The sequence below is a fragment of the Labrus bergylta genome, chromosome 15 (genome assembly GCF_963930695.1).
Source record: "Labrus bergylta chromosome 15, fLabBer1.1, whole genome shotgun sequence".
In the NCBI taxonomy this organism is placed as follows: domain Eukaryota; kingdom Metazoa; phylum Chordata; class Actinopteri; order Labriformes; family Labridae; genus Labrus; species Labrus bergylta.
Window position 1 is genome coordinate 3,807,238 of NC_089209.1, and position 15,000 is coordinate 3,822,237.

Sequence of the window (15,000 nt, forward strand, 5' to 3'; positions counted from 1 at the left end):
GGTGAAATCAATGAGACATCAGAGCTTCACTCAGATCCAGCGTCTCAGTCGACTTCAAGGGACCGACTCTGCCGAGGGTTTTTTCACAATGTCATGCCATGAAACTCTCTGCTTCGACTACATAACACATAATACCTACGCAGAGAAGGGGGGAAAAAAACAACATGGCAGAAAACATGTAGAAAAGGTCATAAACCAAGAGCAAACAGACAAAATCCGAAGAGGAATCAGAGTAGATAGAGGCGTAACAGCGTCTGCTCTGTGATCCTTTTCGATATGCGTTCGTCTCAGAGGCAGAGCGGGACGGTTAGCCGAGACACTAGCTCTTTGGGCAAAGCCGCTTAGCGTCACTGTCACTCCGTGCTGTTGTAGAGCACCGGGGGTGCTTCACAGCTCAGGTTCCACATCAGCAGATTACCCACAATACACCAAGGGGATTTCCCTCGCCTCGCAGAGAGCTTGTTCCTGCCGTGGCCTGCGCTGTTTGTTAAGTTCAGTGTAAACAGAAGTGTAAGTGACGGGAGACAATGAGTGTTTCTTTTCTGACAAAGACTCTTCTCAGACCAGCGGAGCGGAGTTCAGCCTCTTAAGGATGACATCATAAACCTTAAAGACCTTAAAGACTCTGTTAGAGAGTCATTTACTCTGTCTGTTTGACTCAATTTAAATGGTGAAAATTATCGAGTATCCATAGCATGGAAATAAATAATTTTTGCTATTTTTATACAATTTTTTTGAAAATGAATCCTATTAAACCTGTCAGTTTGTGGATCTGACAAAAAACTAGATTAGAAATTACTTTCCAGTCATTGATCAATGTTACAAATTTGTAATTTGTTTAAAAAAAACATCTCATACAGCAATGAAACACAAACTGAAGGATGTGCAAGTTGCTACAGTACAGTTGCTTTAAATTAAAGGTCACATATTCTCCTCCTCTTCTTCAGTGTAAATAATTCTCAGAGCTCCTCAAAACATGTGTGTGAAGTTTCTTGTTCTAAATCCACTCTGATCCTGTATTTGATCATGTCTATAAACCCCTCTATTTCAGCCCTGCTCAGAACAGGCTGTTTCTGTGTCTGTACCTTTAAATATGTAAATGAGCTGTGTCTGACCACGCCCCCCTCTCTGGAAGGTGCTTGGTTGTCTCGGTGCTTTCTCGCTCCATGTCCTATTGTTTACGGTGAGAAGGCAGACTCAGAGGGCAGAACAAACACCTAGCTGTGGGAGTGTCACCCACCTGGGGGAGGGGCTACTGCCCTTTGTGATGTCATGAAGGGAAAATCTACAAACGGCCTGTTTGAGCACACATTTTCTGAAAAGTGGAGCAGGCAGAAGACGGAGAGGATGGACTTTTCTCATCATTGGGGGGTTTGTAGACGGACTAGAGACACATATTAGAGTTAGAGAAACATGGAGAAGTGGATTCTGAGGAAAATTTGACCTGATCTGATCAGAATCCCGCTCTCTACTGGCTGATTGTCACTTTACTTTTCATTCTGAAACTGTATTCTTGTTGAAATATGTTGATTTACGTTTGTGTTTGTGTCTTGTCTGAAGATTGACTTGTTGAAAGAACAGCTCCTTCAAAAGGACTTTCACTTGTCAACCTAAGTTAATCACTCTGACCTTTATGTCTAGACAATATACCGACTTGAAAACAAACAAATTAGAGTTTGTTTGGAGGAAGTGACTGAAGGTTTTTGGAGGTCGAATGTGTGTTTTCAAATCCCAGCCTTTGAGCGCAGCGTTGGTTCTCTAAGAATCAGCGCCTCGGGGGGGTTTTATGTTTTTTTTTCTCAGTTTGTTTACGACACCAGACGCTGTGATCGCTCATCACTGGAGCAGGTAATCAAATGAAAAGCAGAATAAAACCTGCTCGGTGTCAGAGTTCAGAGCGGTGTTTGTTTCTTTTTTTTTTTTTTTTCGGGGCTCCTGATCAAAGAAGGAAGAGGTGTGTGTGCGTGTGTTTGTGTGTGTGTGTGTGTGTGTGTGTGTGTGTGTGTGTGTGTGTGTGTGTGTGTGTGTGTGTGTGTGTGTGTGGGAGGCACCAAAGCTAATACAGTGATTAATGTTTAGCTGCATGTTGTGATTCATGGAGACATGACTAAGAGGTTGACTGAGTGGGAAAGACGTTGACGCCAGTGTGTACACACGCACGCACGCACGCGCACACACACACACACACACACGTAGAGGCGGTTATTGAACGACTGCATGATCTAGTTACAGATAAATGTTCAAGGATCACTGGGTCACAATAAAATGAAATAATTAGTAACCGACTCAGTGGACCTGTGATGCTGTTTAAAGAAGCCTCCATTACGGAGCAAAGACAAGAAGACGCTGGAGCATTATGGCTTCTTACACGCAGAGCAAACACTAAGAAGATGACAAACGTGTGCAGTGTGAAGGCTGGTGTGTTAGTCAGCTTCACTGATCATTTTCACCCTTTAGTGTCAATGCTTCAGTGATGATAATCACTTTGTTTATTTGGCACCTTTCATCCAGGAGACGCTCCTGGACTATTCTCTATGACTCTTGTTTTAGTAAAAACTTTGGCGGTAACACTTTATATTAAGTTGCTTGTAATAAGCATTAATAACAGGTAATAGGTCACTTTTAAGTCACTTATAAGACCTTATTAGATTCTTGTAAGATATTAATTAACATAAATGTGTTAATTATGATTCTAATTTGTGTAAATAAGAATCTAATAAGGTCTTATAAGTGACATATTACCTGTTATTAATGCTTATTACAAGCACCTTAATAGAAAGTCTTACCTCTTGGGCTACTGTTTAAAATCTTTAAAGGGGCATGACGGCTATGACGATACACTCAGCTCACGATATTGGTCTCACGAGAACAAGACGAGACGGGGTGGGAGGTTTACCATATTCTGGAAACCCTTTAGCCTCCAAACAACAACAACAGCTTACATTAAAAATGTATCCATTAATTTGCTGAGATTACTGAGTAAGGAGCTTCAATTTTTGAAATTTAAACGTCAAACAGTGTGATAAGAAAGCTCAGAAGTGGCTGACTGTTAGCCATGGTAACCATGGTAACCACGATGTCTCACGGTTTATCATATGTGCTGTACTATTTTAAAATATGGTCTTAAACGTCCCTCCATATTTTCACTTTCTTTTTTTTAAGATTTATTTTTGGGCTTTTTGTGCCTTTAATGGAGAGATAGGACAGTTGATAGAGTCGGAAATCAGGGAGAGAGAGAGAGAGAGGGGAACGACATGCGGGAAAGAAGCCACAGGTGGGATGTGAACCCGGGCTGCCCGCTTGAGACGACAGCCTCCATACATGGGGCGCACTAACCGCTGCGCCACCAGCACCCCCATATTTTCACTTTCTATTGTTTTTTTTCCCCGGAGATAGTGATGGAGATTAATATGGAAAAAGTGCAATTCAAACTATTTTTTGGATTTCCTTTATGCAAAAAAAAACAACTTCCTGACAGTTTTGGGACCTACTGCAAGTTGTTCGAAATAAAAGCCACAGGCTATAGCTGCAGTCTGTAAACGTCTCCTCGCTTTGAGTCAGAGATTTTGGGGTTCTTAAGAGGCAGAGAATTCATTTTAAAAGTGCAAAAATATCATACTGACATCTACTCCAAGTTCAAATAGACTCAAATATCCACCCAGAACAAAAGGCACTCAGGTGTGTTTCTGCAATACAACGCTGAGATAAAGTTCTGTGACATCTCCGCTCTTGTTCTTGCATTGTTTGAGCACCATTTTTTCCGTTTATCTTTTATTTTGCGCAACACATTTCCTTTTCTGTTCCCCTTTGTTCTCGAATCATAAAGATTTTCCAGTGCGCCGTCCTTGTTGCCATATCAACCCATTGTGTAGCATACCGTCTGCGTACTGTATCAGCCCCATTGTCTTTATGCCTTGGATCTAATCCCTGCGGCGGAGCGGCTGTTTGGGCTTATAGACTGTCTGTCTGTGTGTTGGAGAGCAGACGGAGGGAGGTTCCCCCTGTTCACTGAGATAATAGCAGCGCACTGGAGTGGAGTGGTTTACACACACACACACACACACACACATACACACACACACACACACAAACACACAAACATGCAGACTCTTCAGCTCTGCATGTGGCAATTATCTCTCCTCTCTGCAGCTTGTGACATCTCCTCTCCTCCTCTCCTCCACCTCGCCTTGCCTCCTCTCCTTAATCTGCTCTTGACTTTTCTTCCTCCTCCACTGCTGCCTCCTCTTTCCTCCAACATCCACCTTCCCCCCGCCCCCCTCTATATCTCTCCATCTTCCCCTAAGCCTATTGCTCTCCTCTCATCTCCTTCCACGCTGCCTCCTTCTAAGCAGAGATAGTGACAGAGCGCTGCTTCCATGCACAATAACAAGCCTGAACAATCTGCCTCCCTGATTCAAAAAGAAAAAGCTCTGCACTCCTCACTTATACCCCCCCACACCTCCTTTAAAAACAACAACTGTTTATTGATGCAGTGAGTGTGTAACATGCACATAAATATGTACAAAACAAGGAGTGAACACACCTTAAAGATAAATGTAAAACACAAGGCTGAAGAAATACATTTCAGCCACGTTCTCGTCTCTGTTTGTCTCAAACTTAGATTATCAACACTTTTTATTTTGATGACAAACTTCTAAAGTCTTACACATAAAGGTTTTAACAATCAAAAAATCTAAAATCTGAATGAGGTTCATGAACATTTTACTTTGATTTGGACTCGTTGAGTTCATCTTTGTCAGACAAAAATAATCAACTTTTTTTTCTGTTTTCTGTCCCATGAGACTCAAAGCCATCTTTTGGTTAAGATCATATATTACGTGGAACATCCATTGCCCCAGACTGTAACCCACAGGAGGTTATATTATTTTCTCCACTAACACATCCTGGACACCCGGAGCCTTTTCTTTAAGGATTTAACAATGACTTCCCTAAACCAGTGATTCTGAAACCATAGCTTGGGGGTCCGCGGAATAATTTACAAACAATTGTAAAAGTGTGCATATCTTCAAACTGGCACCTCTTGCATATAATAAATAATAAATAATAAATAATAAATAATAAATAATAAATAATAAATAATAAATAATAAATAATAAATAATAAAATAGATATAACAAATAAAAATAATAAATAATAAAATCACCTATTTTGTCCATTACGCCCGCCCACTTTAGTTTTGAGCCAGCAGATCAATTCTGATATGATCGTGACATGTCGGTCACTTCAGAGTGCGCAACGATAAAAAAAATCTTTAAAAATTAAAAAACACCTCGGAGCCAACATTTTCTCAAAGTTTACCAAATGAATTACTTGTAAACTATAAATGTAGCCTAATTCTATCACTGCAAAGTACTACATTGTACATTATTACATAGTATTAATATATACTTATCAACGTTATGATAATGGGGGTCCTTGGAAAAATGTCTCACCTGAAAGGGGTCCATGTTCTAAAAAAGTTTGAGAAGCCCTGATCTAAACTCTGCAGAGCAGAACATTGTCTGTCAGCGTCCCTCCACCTCAGCTCAGATCTTTCATATTGACTCAACATTAGTAACAACACATGGAGGCCTGTAGTCCTCCAAGCAGACGGCCCAGGTTTGAATCCGACCTCTTGATCCTTCCTGCATGTCATCCCCCACTCTCTCTCTCTCTCCCAATTTCTGACTATATCTGTCCAGTCTCTCCAATAAAAATAAAACAAAAAGAAAGAAACGCTAACTCACTTTCCCCCAGCTTTAAATCAGATCAGTGGCGCCCCTCAAAAAGTGCTATCCCAGTAAAGTTTGATGGATTGACTGAAATTATTGGGGAGTTTTTAATTAGAAGTTTATAAAAAAAAAGGCCGAGCTTAAAGGTATATTCAGTCAAGACTGAACTCAGGTAGCACCAGCCCCTAAAACAACATTAATAAGTGAAGTTTTCTCACTTTATATTCCATCCTGTGCAGACCTTAAAAGTTTTCTATTTTTCCTTCCAGGCTGCAGGATACAAGGAAACCATAACCGTGCCTCCTCAGGTCAGAAACTTGTTTCTCTAATCTGAAGTTATCTTTGCTCCACTGAGAAAATAACAAACCCCCGATCCTCTCCTCTGAACCTGCTGCTCTCTCTCTACTGGAGTGTTCCTTTAGAGTGCTAATCCACCTGAATCTCTACTGTTTGTGTCTCTGTATTTACTCTGAAGGGTGTGTGTCTGTACTACTTTACCAGGGGGATCTCCTGTCAATCAAACATGCCTTGAATTATTATCCTCCAAAAACATCGCTGATACAAACACAAAGATTTCTAAACTGTTGCAAAAATGTTAAAATAGAAACAAATGCGCATGAAGTGAAAAAGATCCCGATTCTCCCGTTTAAATGCTGCTGTGTTCTAACATCAGCTCACTTTCTGAGGAACAAAATCCTCTAGGAGGCTGGCAGGAGAAACTCTGGAAAAAGTCTGAGTGAAAAATGTGGCTGTTTGTTTTTACACGTTCACAAGTTTTTCAGGAGTTTTGTGTGAGTGCAATCAAGGCTACGCTGTATGTATCTGTAAATGTCAATAATCCTCAGTGTACTATGAGAAGTATGGCTTTGGTTGCATCTTACAAGTCTGTACTCTGAGCACTAGATTTGGAGCAGCAGTCACAGCAGATCATTACAGGCGAGGTCAAAAGAAAATCTGCACCGACTGTGAAACCTCCCGCAGTCATCAGAGGAACAATTTTCACCTGCTTCATTTCCATTTCTTATCAAACCTCCTCACACCGGCCCTTTTTACATCTCACACCTTTTTGTGCTCTCTCTCTTTTTTTTTTTTTTTTTTATACAAACGACTGTCGCTCTGTGTTCAAATGACTGCCCTCGAGGTGCAGGACACCCCTCAGCCCACAGCAGAAGAAGAAGAAGAAGAAGAAGAAGAAGAAGAAGAAGAAGAAGAAGAAGAAAAGGAAACATCTGGGACTTCACTTCACCATTTTTACTACAGTTTATTTTCTGTCCTAGCAGAGCATGGGGGGGGGGGGTTCATTCTCCTTGTCAACTCCTGATATCTGCAGCCACACAGTAACTGAGTTAACAGATAATCACATCACACACACACACACACACACACACACACAGACACACACAGACACACACACACACACACACACACACACACACACACACACACACACACACACTTCATCGCTGTCCTATAACAGATAGATGAGCACTATCAGCCCCCTACCTCCCCTCTAACAGATTAATGTGTAAGAGTATCCCTGCTTTCCCGCCTCCTACACACAGTTCTCACTTTCTCTGTCAAACACACACACATACACACACACACACACACACACGCACACACTTTCTCTGCCGCCTTATGTCAGCTCAACAGCGAAATCTCCCTCCTCCGGAAACAGAACAGATGAAGCAAGGCGATCGACACGACGCAATTACACACATTAGCATCGACATGTGGACACACACTGTGGAAACACACACACACACACACACACACACACACACACACACACACACACACACACACACACACACACACAGATTTTGGCAGCAGCAGACAGGCAGTGATTGAGTCAGACATCATACATCCCATCATCCGCTGCGGGATACGTTCTACAAAACGCAGCACACACCCACACCGCGCATGGAGTGATGTTTTTAGCGCCAGCTATGCTAACAGATTCTTTTAGCTTCCTACATGAAGTCCTGCAGCCATAACCTGCTGCGATCAACAACCAGCCTCAGAAACATCAGCACCGACAGCAAACCGTGCAGGACTGAAGTCATGTTCCACGATAACTGCCAGAGCAAACAACCGAACCAATTAACGCCCCACACGCAGCGTCCTATCAGAGAGCGGGGTCGCCACCAGCCGCTCGCTGACCTTTAATCACACACAGAACATCAGCTGACAGACACAGCAGGGATAGAGGAGGGTCCAGACACATCTGTTTCTCTTGTTTTAAGCTTTCATCTTCAGTTTCTGAGTGTTGATTTTCCCCTGAAACCAACATCCCAAAAACTAAACAAACAATGCTAATCCCACTGAACCAACCGGGAGCAGAAAAGAAAGTGTTGAACGAAGAAAAGGAAAAAGAAATGTCAGAGGTATGGCCAAAAGATGAAGTAACATCTTTAAAGGATTTATATGTGATTTTTTGATCCAGCAGATGTCGCCCTTGAGCACCAGCATGAAACCAAAACAACTCGCGCTGCATTGTTGTGTTAGCATGCTAATGCTAGCGATCTTTATTATGCTGGTATCTTCACACTGCATGTAAATTTACCTGAAATGAGCGTGATCTAGAAACACAGTTAAGCAGTGAGTACAGTATGTTATTCTTCTTTTCTCTAGTCCCTCAATTAAACAACTTTTATACACGAGGGGAGGAGTCAGCCGGCCGTCCTGGCGATGTAAACAAAGTGAAGATAGGACTCTGAAAACTCTGAAAACATCACAGACAGTGGGACTCGGGTGTTACACCCATTGTAGACAGTCATGACTCACAGAGTTATTTTCAGAGGATAGACTTGATTTATATTATATTTAAGTGTGAATAATCACATATAAAGAAAATGACAATATTTAATAATACAGTTTCTCGTCTCAACATTTTCTGGATTTTCCACTCAAAGTTTACTAGTTTCCACTCAGCATCCAAAAATCCCCTAACAGGAGAACAAAGTGCAGATGTCGGGGACTACTTCCTGTCATGGATTGATCCCCATGTGGTACTCCTGGTAGCAGGATGGTGTAGGTGGGATTGATTCAGGATACATTGTGTTTGTGGTGATGTAGGAACATGTCAGTGCTGCAGTGTGTAATTTTATTTATATTATTATGTCATATGAAGCTCTAGTGTATATAACTGCCTTCACGATCGGGTTTTTCTCATTCATCTTTTTTTGCACGCTTCCTCTCGTTTACGCTGTCATTCTCTGGGGCTGTCATTGGTTAATCAGCTGTCTCGTCAGCGGGACTCATCTAACCAATGGCATGGTGTTCCGCCCTTATTTTCAACCTATCATCGTTCTGCTCCTCTTTTAAACATGATTCTTTCTCTCCCTTAGTTCCTTCATGCTGATGTTTCGTGCGCCCCTCCACCTCCCCAACACCGCCATCTTCACAGAATCATCTTCCGTCATTCCTCATCCCATCTGGTCTCACCAAGTCATCAGCTTCATCACCACCAGGGTCTGGACTCCATGGGGGGGATCTAGTCTGCCGTCGCTCAGAATTGTCGTTCTACACATCGCCCACCCCATAGAGTCCAAGCGCCAAAAATATTTCTGTCAAGAAAGATTTCCATATTTCATTGTCATAAATAATTTTCTTTAGTCAATTGTCTCTCCTGATTGAAATGTATATGCCCAGCCCGCATGAGCTCATGACACCATGAGTCAAAACGTTAAACACTATAATGAAACACAATATCTCGACTTCTCTTCCAAGCTTTTGAGACAAAATTAGCAAGCTTAAAGATCCATTCCAGTTTTTGCACATCCGCCCAATTGCACCACAAAATCATTGTATCGCAAAATGTGTTAGCAGGAAAAAAAATTAAGTTTAAAATGGAAAAGTTTTGTGACATCACTTGCAAGACAATAAAGTTTAAAAAAAAAAAAAGAATTCAGTCATGAAAAATAAACATCATGGTGTAAACAAGAGTACACATTTTAAATCATTCATCAGAGGAGGACAGGATGAAGTGATGTAATCCAGTGAAAAACTTCTCCCTGCTCACACTGTGATTTTCAAAAGAAAACCAAACTTCAACGTGCCCAAAAGCAAACCTGAATAAAGCAACACCATGATAAAGCACGCGGAGGTCACGGCGGTGAAATGATTAATGAGAGCATCATAGCAGCAGACGATCAGGAGAATAAATGAGTGTGTGTGTACTGGACCCTCTTCATGCTTTTCACTCAGTGCCTGAAAAGTTTTCCTCTTTTTTTTTTTTTTTTTATCTCCTGAGAAACATGTAAGAAGGCGGCTGCTGTAAGAGCGCAGAGTCTTATCTTCCTGCTGAGCATCTTTTTCTAACAGATGAGGACGGCGCTCGAGCTAAGAGGATTTCTATTTTGGGTGTTTAATTTAATTTCTCCGCAGACTTGACGGATCGTAATTTGCCGGGTTTTTTTTTTTCTATTAAAACGTGTTTGGGGCCATAATCTCAATTTGTTTTGGTGCAGATAGAGGATTCATTAAGAGCTCAGGAAGCTTCTGCTGTGGTGCTGTGTGTGTGTGTGTGTGTGTGTGTGTGCGTGCGTGCGTGCGTGCGTGCGTGCGTGTGTACCTGTAGTGTCGTGTGTCTCTCAGGGCGCGGTTGCTGGGGATGCGCTCGCTCTCTCTCTGGTTGAAGGCGTACAGCGTGTACGGGTCATCCCCGGGTTTCCAGCGCCGGGCGTTCAGGTAGCTCCGTTCATCGAATCCCTCCAACATGTCCTCCCACTCGGCGTCCGACATCTGTCAAATCAATCAAACAGTCGAAGAACGAGTCAGACATTTCATTTTTAAAGGTAAAAAGTGAAAATACAAACGTCATAGTTTCATCGAGATTAAGTTTCTGCTTGTTTTCTCCGACTTGTTTCACTTCACTGTCACTCCAAAAAAATCCACTTCAGATTGATTTTGCCGACACCTGATTGGTTGGCCTTCCATCCAAACATCTTCACACTCATGTCTCCTCATCAGGACAGCTGCCAAGTTATGAGTGAGTTTAGATTAAATGTGTCAGAAGACCCTGCCTCCTGATTGGCTGATAGATATTGCAGTTATTCCTCTTTGGAGAGAAAAAAGATCCAGACATTTTATCTCCATTTCTCATCCTAATACATTCAAGACTTGAGGCTGAACATCCTTTGGTCTTTACCAGTAAACCTACCAAGTCTGTGGTTAATCTTATGAATTATACTGAGAAAACAAACAGCAGAACACGAGGAAATAAAAGCCCTGAAGTTGGAATAATCGGCTCCTGGCTCTACTCTCACTCTGCGAGAATATGAAGTCTTACGACCCCAGATATCAAACATTTCAGAACTTCATCTCGTCCTTCAGGAGCAGAAGATTAGGCCATGATCGGCCCCTTGTGCCCCCTTGAACAATACACCGGTAAACAAAACGCAATCGAGCTGAATTTTGTCCCCGAGTTCAAAAATCAGACATTCAATTTAAAAATCAGGAAATCACACAGCTGTAGCAGAACTGAGCAATCCTGCTTCATTTTAAAATGATTTATCTTACAATGGAGAAAAAAAGGAAGGAAGGAAGGAAGAAAAGAAGGAAGGAAGAAAAAAAGGACGGAAGGAAGAAAGGAAAAAAGGAAGAAAGAAAGAAAGAAAGAAAGAAAGAAAGAAAGGAAGGAAGAAAGGGCGGAAGGAAAGAAGGAAGGAAGGAAGGAAGAAAGGAAGAAAGGACGGAAGGAAAGAAGGAAGGAAGGAAGGAAGAAAGGAAGGATGGAAGGAAGGAAGGAAGAAAAAAGGAAGGAAGAAAGAAAGGAAGGAAGAAAGAAAGGAAAGAAGAAAAAAGGAAAGAAGGAAGAAAGGAAGGAAGAAAGAAAGGAAGAAAAGAAGGAATGAAGAAAAAAGGAAAAAAGACAAGGAAGAAAAAAGAAAGGAAGGAAGAAAGAAAGGAAGGAAGAAAAAAGGAAAAAAGACAAGGAAGAAAAAAGAAAGGAAGGAAGAAAGAAAGGAAGGAAGAAAAAAGAAAGGAAAGAAAAAGAAAGGAAGGAAGACAAGGAAGAAAAGAAGGAAGGAAGAAAGAAAGGAAGAAAAAAAGACAAGGAAGAAAAGAAGGAAGGAAGAAAGAAAGGAAAAAAGACAAGGAAGAAAAAAGAAAGGAAGGAAGAAAGAAAAAGAAAGGAAGGAAGACAAGGAAGAAAAGAAGGAAGGAAGGAAGGAAGAGAAAAGAAAGGAAGGAAGAAAGAAAGGAAGAAAAAAAGGAAGGAAGGAAGGAAGAAAAAAGAAAGGAAAAAGAAAGGAGGAAAAAAGAAAGGAAGGAAGAAAAAAGAAAGGAAAAAAGAAAGGAAGGAAGAAAAAAGAAAGGAAAAAAGAAAGGAAGAAAAAAGAAAGGAAGAAAAAAGGAAGGAAGAAAAAAGAAAGGAAAAAAGAAAAACAGAAAGAAAGGAAGGATAGAAGAAAGGAAAGTCCAAATCCTTCAGGTTGTAGCAGGAACAGAACTTTGAGTTGATTTCACATTCCTACATGATGATGTCATAATGCACACAGTGAAATCACCACGAGTGACGAGTGTACTGACATCAGAGCAGGATTAAAGCGTGACTCCTTCCCTCCACTTCGACTCTGATTATGATGTTCACCTCCAGATGATCGGTCATGCGATGTTTTTCCTTTTTCACTTGATGAGTCTTTATACAGGGTTTCCCCCCAGAGGAAACACAAACATCTACACAGTATGTGAAGGTTCCTGCACAGTTATCTTTTCTTCTCTTTAAGTCTATAAATCCATACAAAGGATACAGATGTTGTTGGTCTCATTTATCAGTCTGTCAACAAACAAACAAATCGATGAGTCGACTTCTGAAAATAATCAATAAATCAGTTTCTAAAGGCTCAGAAAGAAAAACATTTTACTGCACCAAAGGTTTTTAAGAGTTTCTGAAGTCTGCAGACTAACATGAATGTCACATGGGATTGCAACCTGTGAGTGTAGCTGGTGGATATGATGATGTGTGTGTGTGTGTGTGTGTGTGTGTGTGTGTAGTCTTTTTTAAAAAGCACCAGGAGAGCTTTTAGAGGTGATTTTTCCTTAAAGAAGATTCAGAGCGGTGTTTAAGCGTCTTGCTCTTTGGTATTTAAGAAGATGAATGTTGAACTTCACTTTCTCATCCTCTTTGTTCCCTCTCCGGGTAAAACGCTGCACTTTGTCTCTCAGCTGTTTGTCTGCACGCCTCTGGAGGCTTTCACACTTTGATTTGTGCTCAAAAAGGTCTGAATCCTTCTTTTTTATTCTTCTGAGTTGATAAACACAAGATGACAACAGGATTTCATGGCCGAAGGAGTTTAGGATCATTACATTCAAGCAAATTCCGTCATCTCTAATGCTAAAGTTTAACTACGCTTGAGCCTGCACTCATCTGGGGTCGTAAAGTTTCCTAAAGGGAGACTTTTACACAAGTTGTCGACAAAGATTTACTTTTGAGACTTTGGACACAATGACAAAATAAAGATAACACTGACTTTTTTGTCATCTTGCATTTTAAGAAGAAGAAGAAGATGTGCTTTAGGATCCCTCGAGGGGAAATCAGTTTTACACTCTGTTATAAGACACGCTACACACAGGCCAAATGTTTTTATTTTATTTAACCTTTATTTAACCAGGTTGGTCCCATTGAGATTAAAAACCTCTTTCTCAAGGGAGACCTGGCCAAGACAGGCAGCAGCAAAAACACAAAGTTACAGACGGAAATACAACAAGAGACAAAGTACAATTTACAAAAACACAACATTTTGGATTAAAAATAGAAAAACCATCTATGAGTCATATCTGAGACTCAGTTGTTCCAACAGCCGAGCTAAAACATCGACATCCTATAGAATCTGCTAACATGTCTTTCATTTTAGATTTAAAAACATTTAAGGACACCAGCTCCTTGAGCTTTAAGTCATTCTGAAACACACACACACACACACACACAAACAGGATGCTCTGATTGGTGGAGGAAGAACGGGGGGGTTAGTGCCTTGCTCATGGGCACCTCAGCAGTGCTCAGGAAGTCATCTTGCACCTCTCCAGCTACCTGACTCATTTCCAGACTTGGTCCGCAGCGGGACTTGAACCGAAGACCCTTTAGTCCCCAACCCAAGTCCAACGTTTATAATTATACACCCCATGCATGCATATGAGGACAGCTAGCTGTTACAGGTATATAAATCATTCTGCCTCTTTAGTCGAGCTTTTAACTGAATCTCATTTCAGAAATGTTAGTGTTTCCTCAGCACCTGTTCTTATCTAGTTTTACTTTAGTTTGTGGATTGTGGGAGAGGGGGTGGGGGAGGGAGTCATGTTGGTGCTGTTTGATTAAATGTTGACATAAAGCACCTGGGGTACATTTGCTGTATGAAAAGTGCTATACAAATAAAGTTTGATTGATTGATTGATTTAGTGTGTGTCTGTTTACAAGCTGTTTACAAGCTGTTTACAAGTGTACCTGCATGTTTATGTATCGCTAGTTTCCAAGAGAGTCAGTATGGACAGGTAACAGCCGTGAAAAGGTGATGAAATGATAGATTTTGAAGACATCAGTAGAAAGAAAAAAGTGGTACATGTCACCTTTAAGTTTTTTTTTTAGATCACTGCCTTGACACCTCAAACTAGCATGATTTTAAAAGATGCATTCCCTCAGTGCTCCGTCTGCAGAGAATAAATGGAAATCAATAAAAACTGCTGAATATAAAATAAAATCTGAGTTGGGTCCAGCTTTAGTAGCAGCGTCTTTACGATGCTAACAGGAGGCAAAGTTCTTCTTGTGAGCCGAAGTAAAAGTCTATATTATTCTGTGTTAGAAGAAGCAGAACGGTTCTGTTTCTAAATAAAAGAACTCTGCAGAGAGCCTTTCTTCTCCAGAAAACACAGAACTTATATAAAAAGTAGTAAAATGTTAATGTAGCACATAAATCGTGCTCAGGTCCGAACAGCTGCTGGAGAAAACACAAGCGGCTGTGACTTTAAAAGACAGGAAAAAAAAGTGCTACAGCGGCACTTCCTGTCTGGTGGAGAGTGTGTCGTTTTAAAGAGAGTGCAGATCATTTATGAGTGTGTAAGTGTGTGAGTGTGTGAGTGTGTGAGTGTGTGTGTGTGTGTGTGTGTGTGTATTCTGTTTATGTTTGTAATGTGTTTTGTTTCTTTTATGAGTGCGTGTGCTTGTAAGTATCTCCTCACAGGCGGGGGAGTTTGTGTTTCGCTTGATAGAAGCTCGTGTTTTGAATGTGTGTAGAGAGAGAGAGAGATGTGATGTTCCTTCATGGGC

General features: G+C 41.1%; 1 protein-coding gene across 1 annotated transcript in view; it reads right to left on the reverse strand.

The window, feature by feature from the left end:
• galnt14 (UDP-N-acetyl-alpha-D-galactosamine:polypeptide N-acetylgalactosaminyltransferase 14 (GalNAc-T14)) overlaps nucleotides 1–15,000 on the reverse strand; it is a 190,050-nt gene that overhangs the window by 144,340 nt on the left and 30,710 nt on the right. The window contains exon 2 of the mRNA XM_065964098.1: nucleotides 10,309–10,478. Coding sequence (XP_065820170.1) covers nucleotides 10,309–10,478 — 170 coding nt within the window. The remainder of the gene's footprint in view (nucleotides 1–10,308; nucleotides 10,479–15,000) is intronic.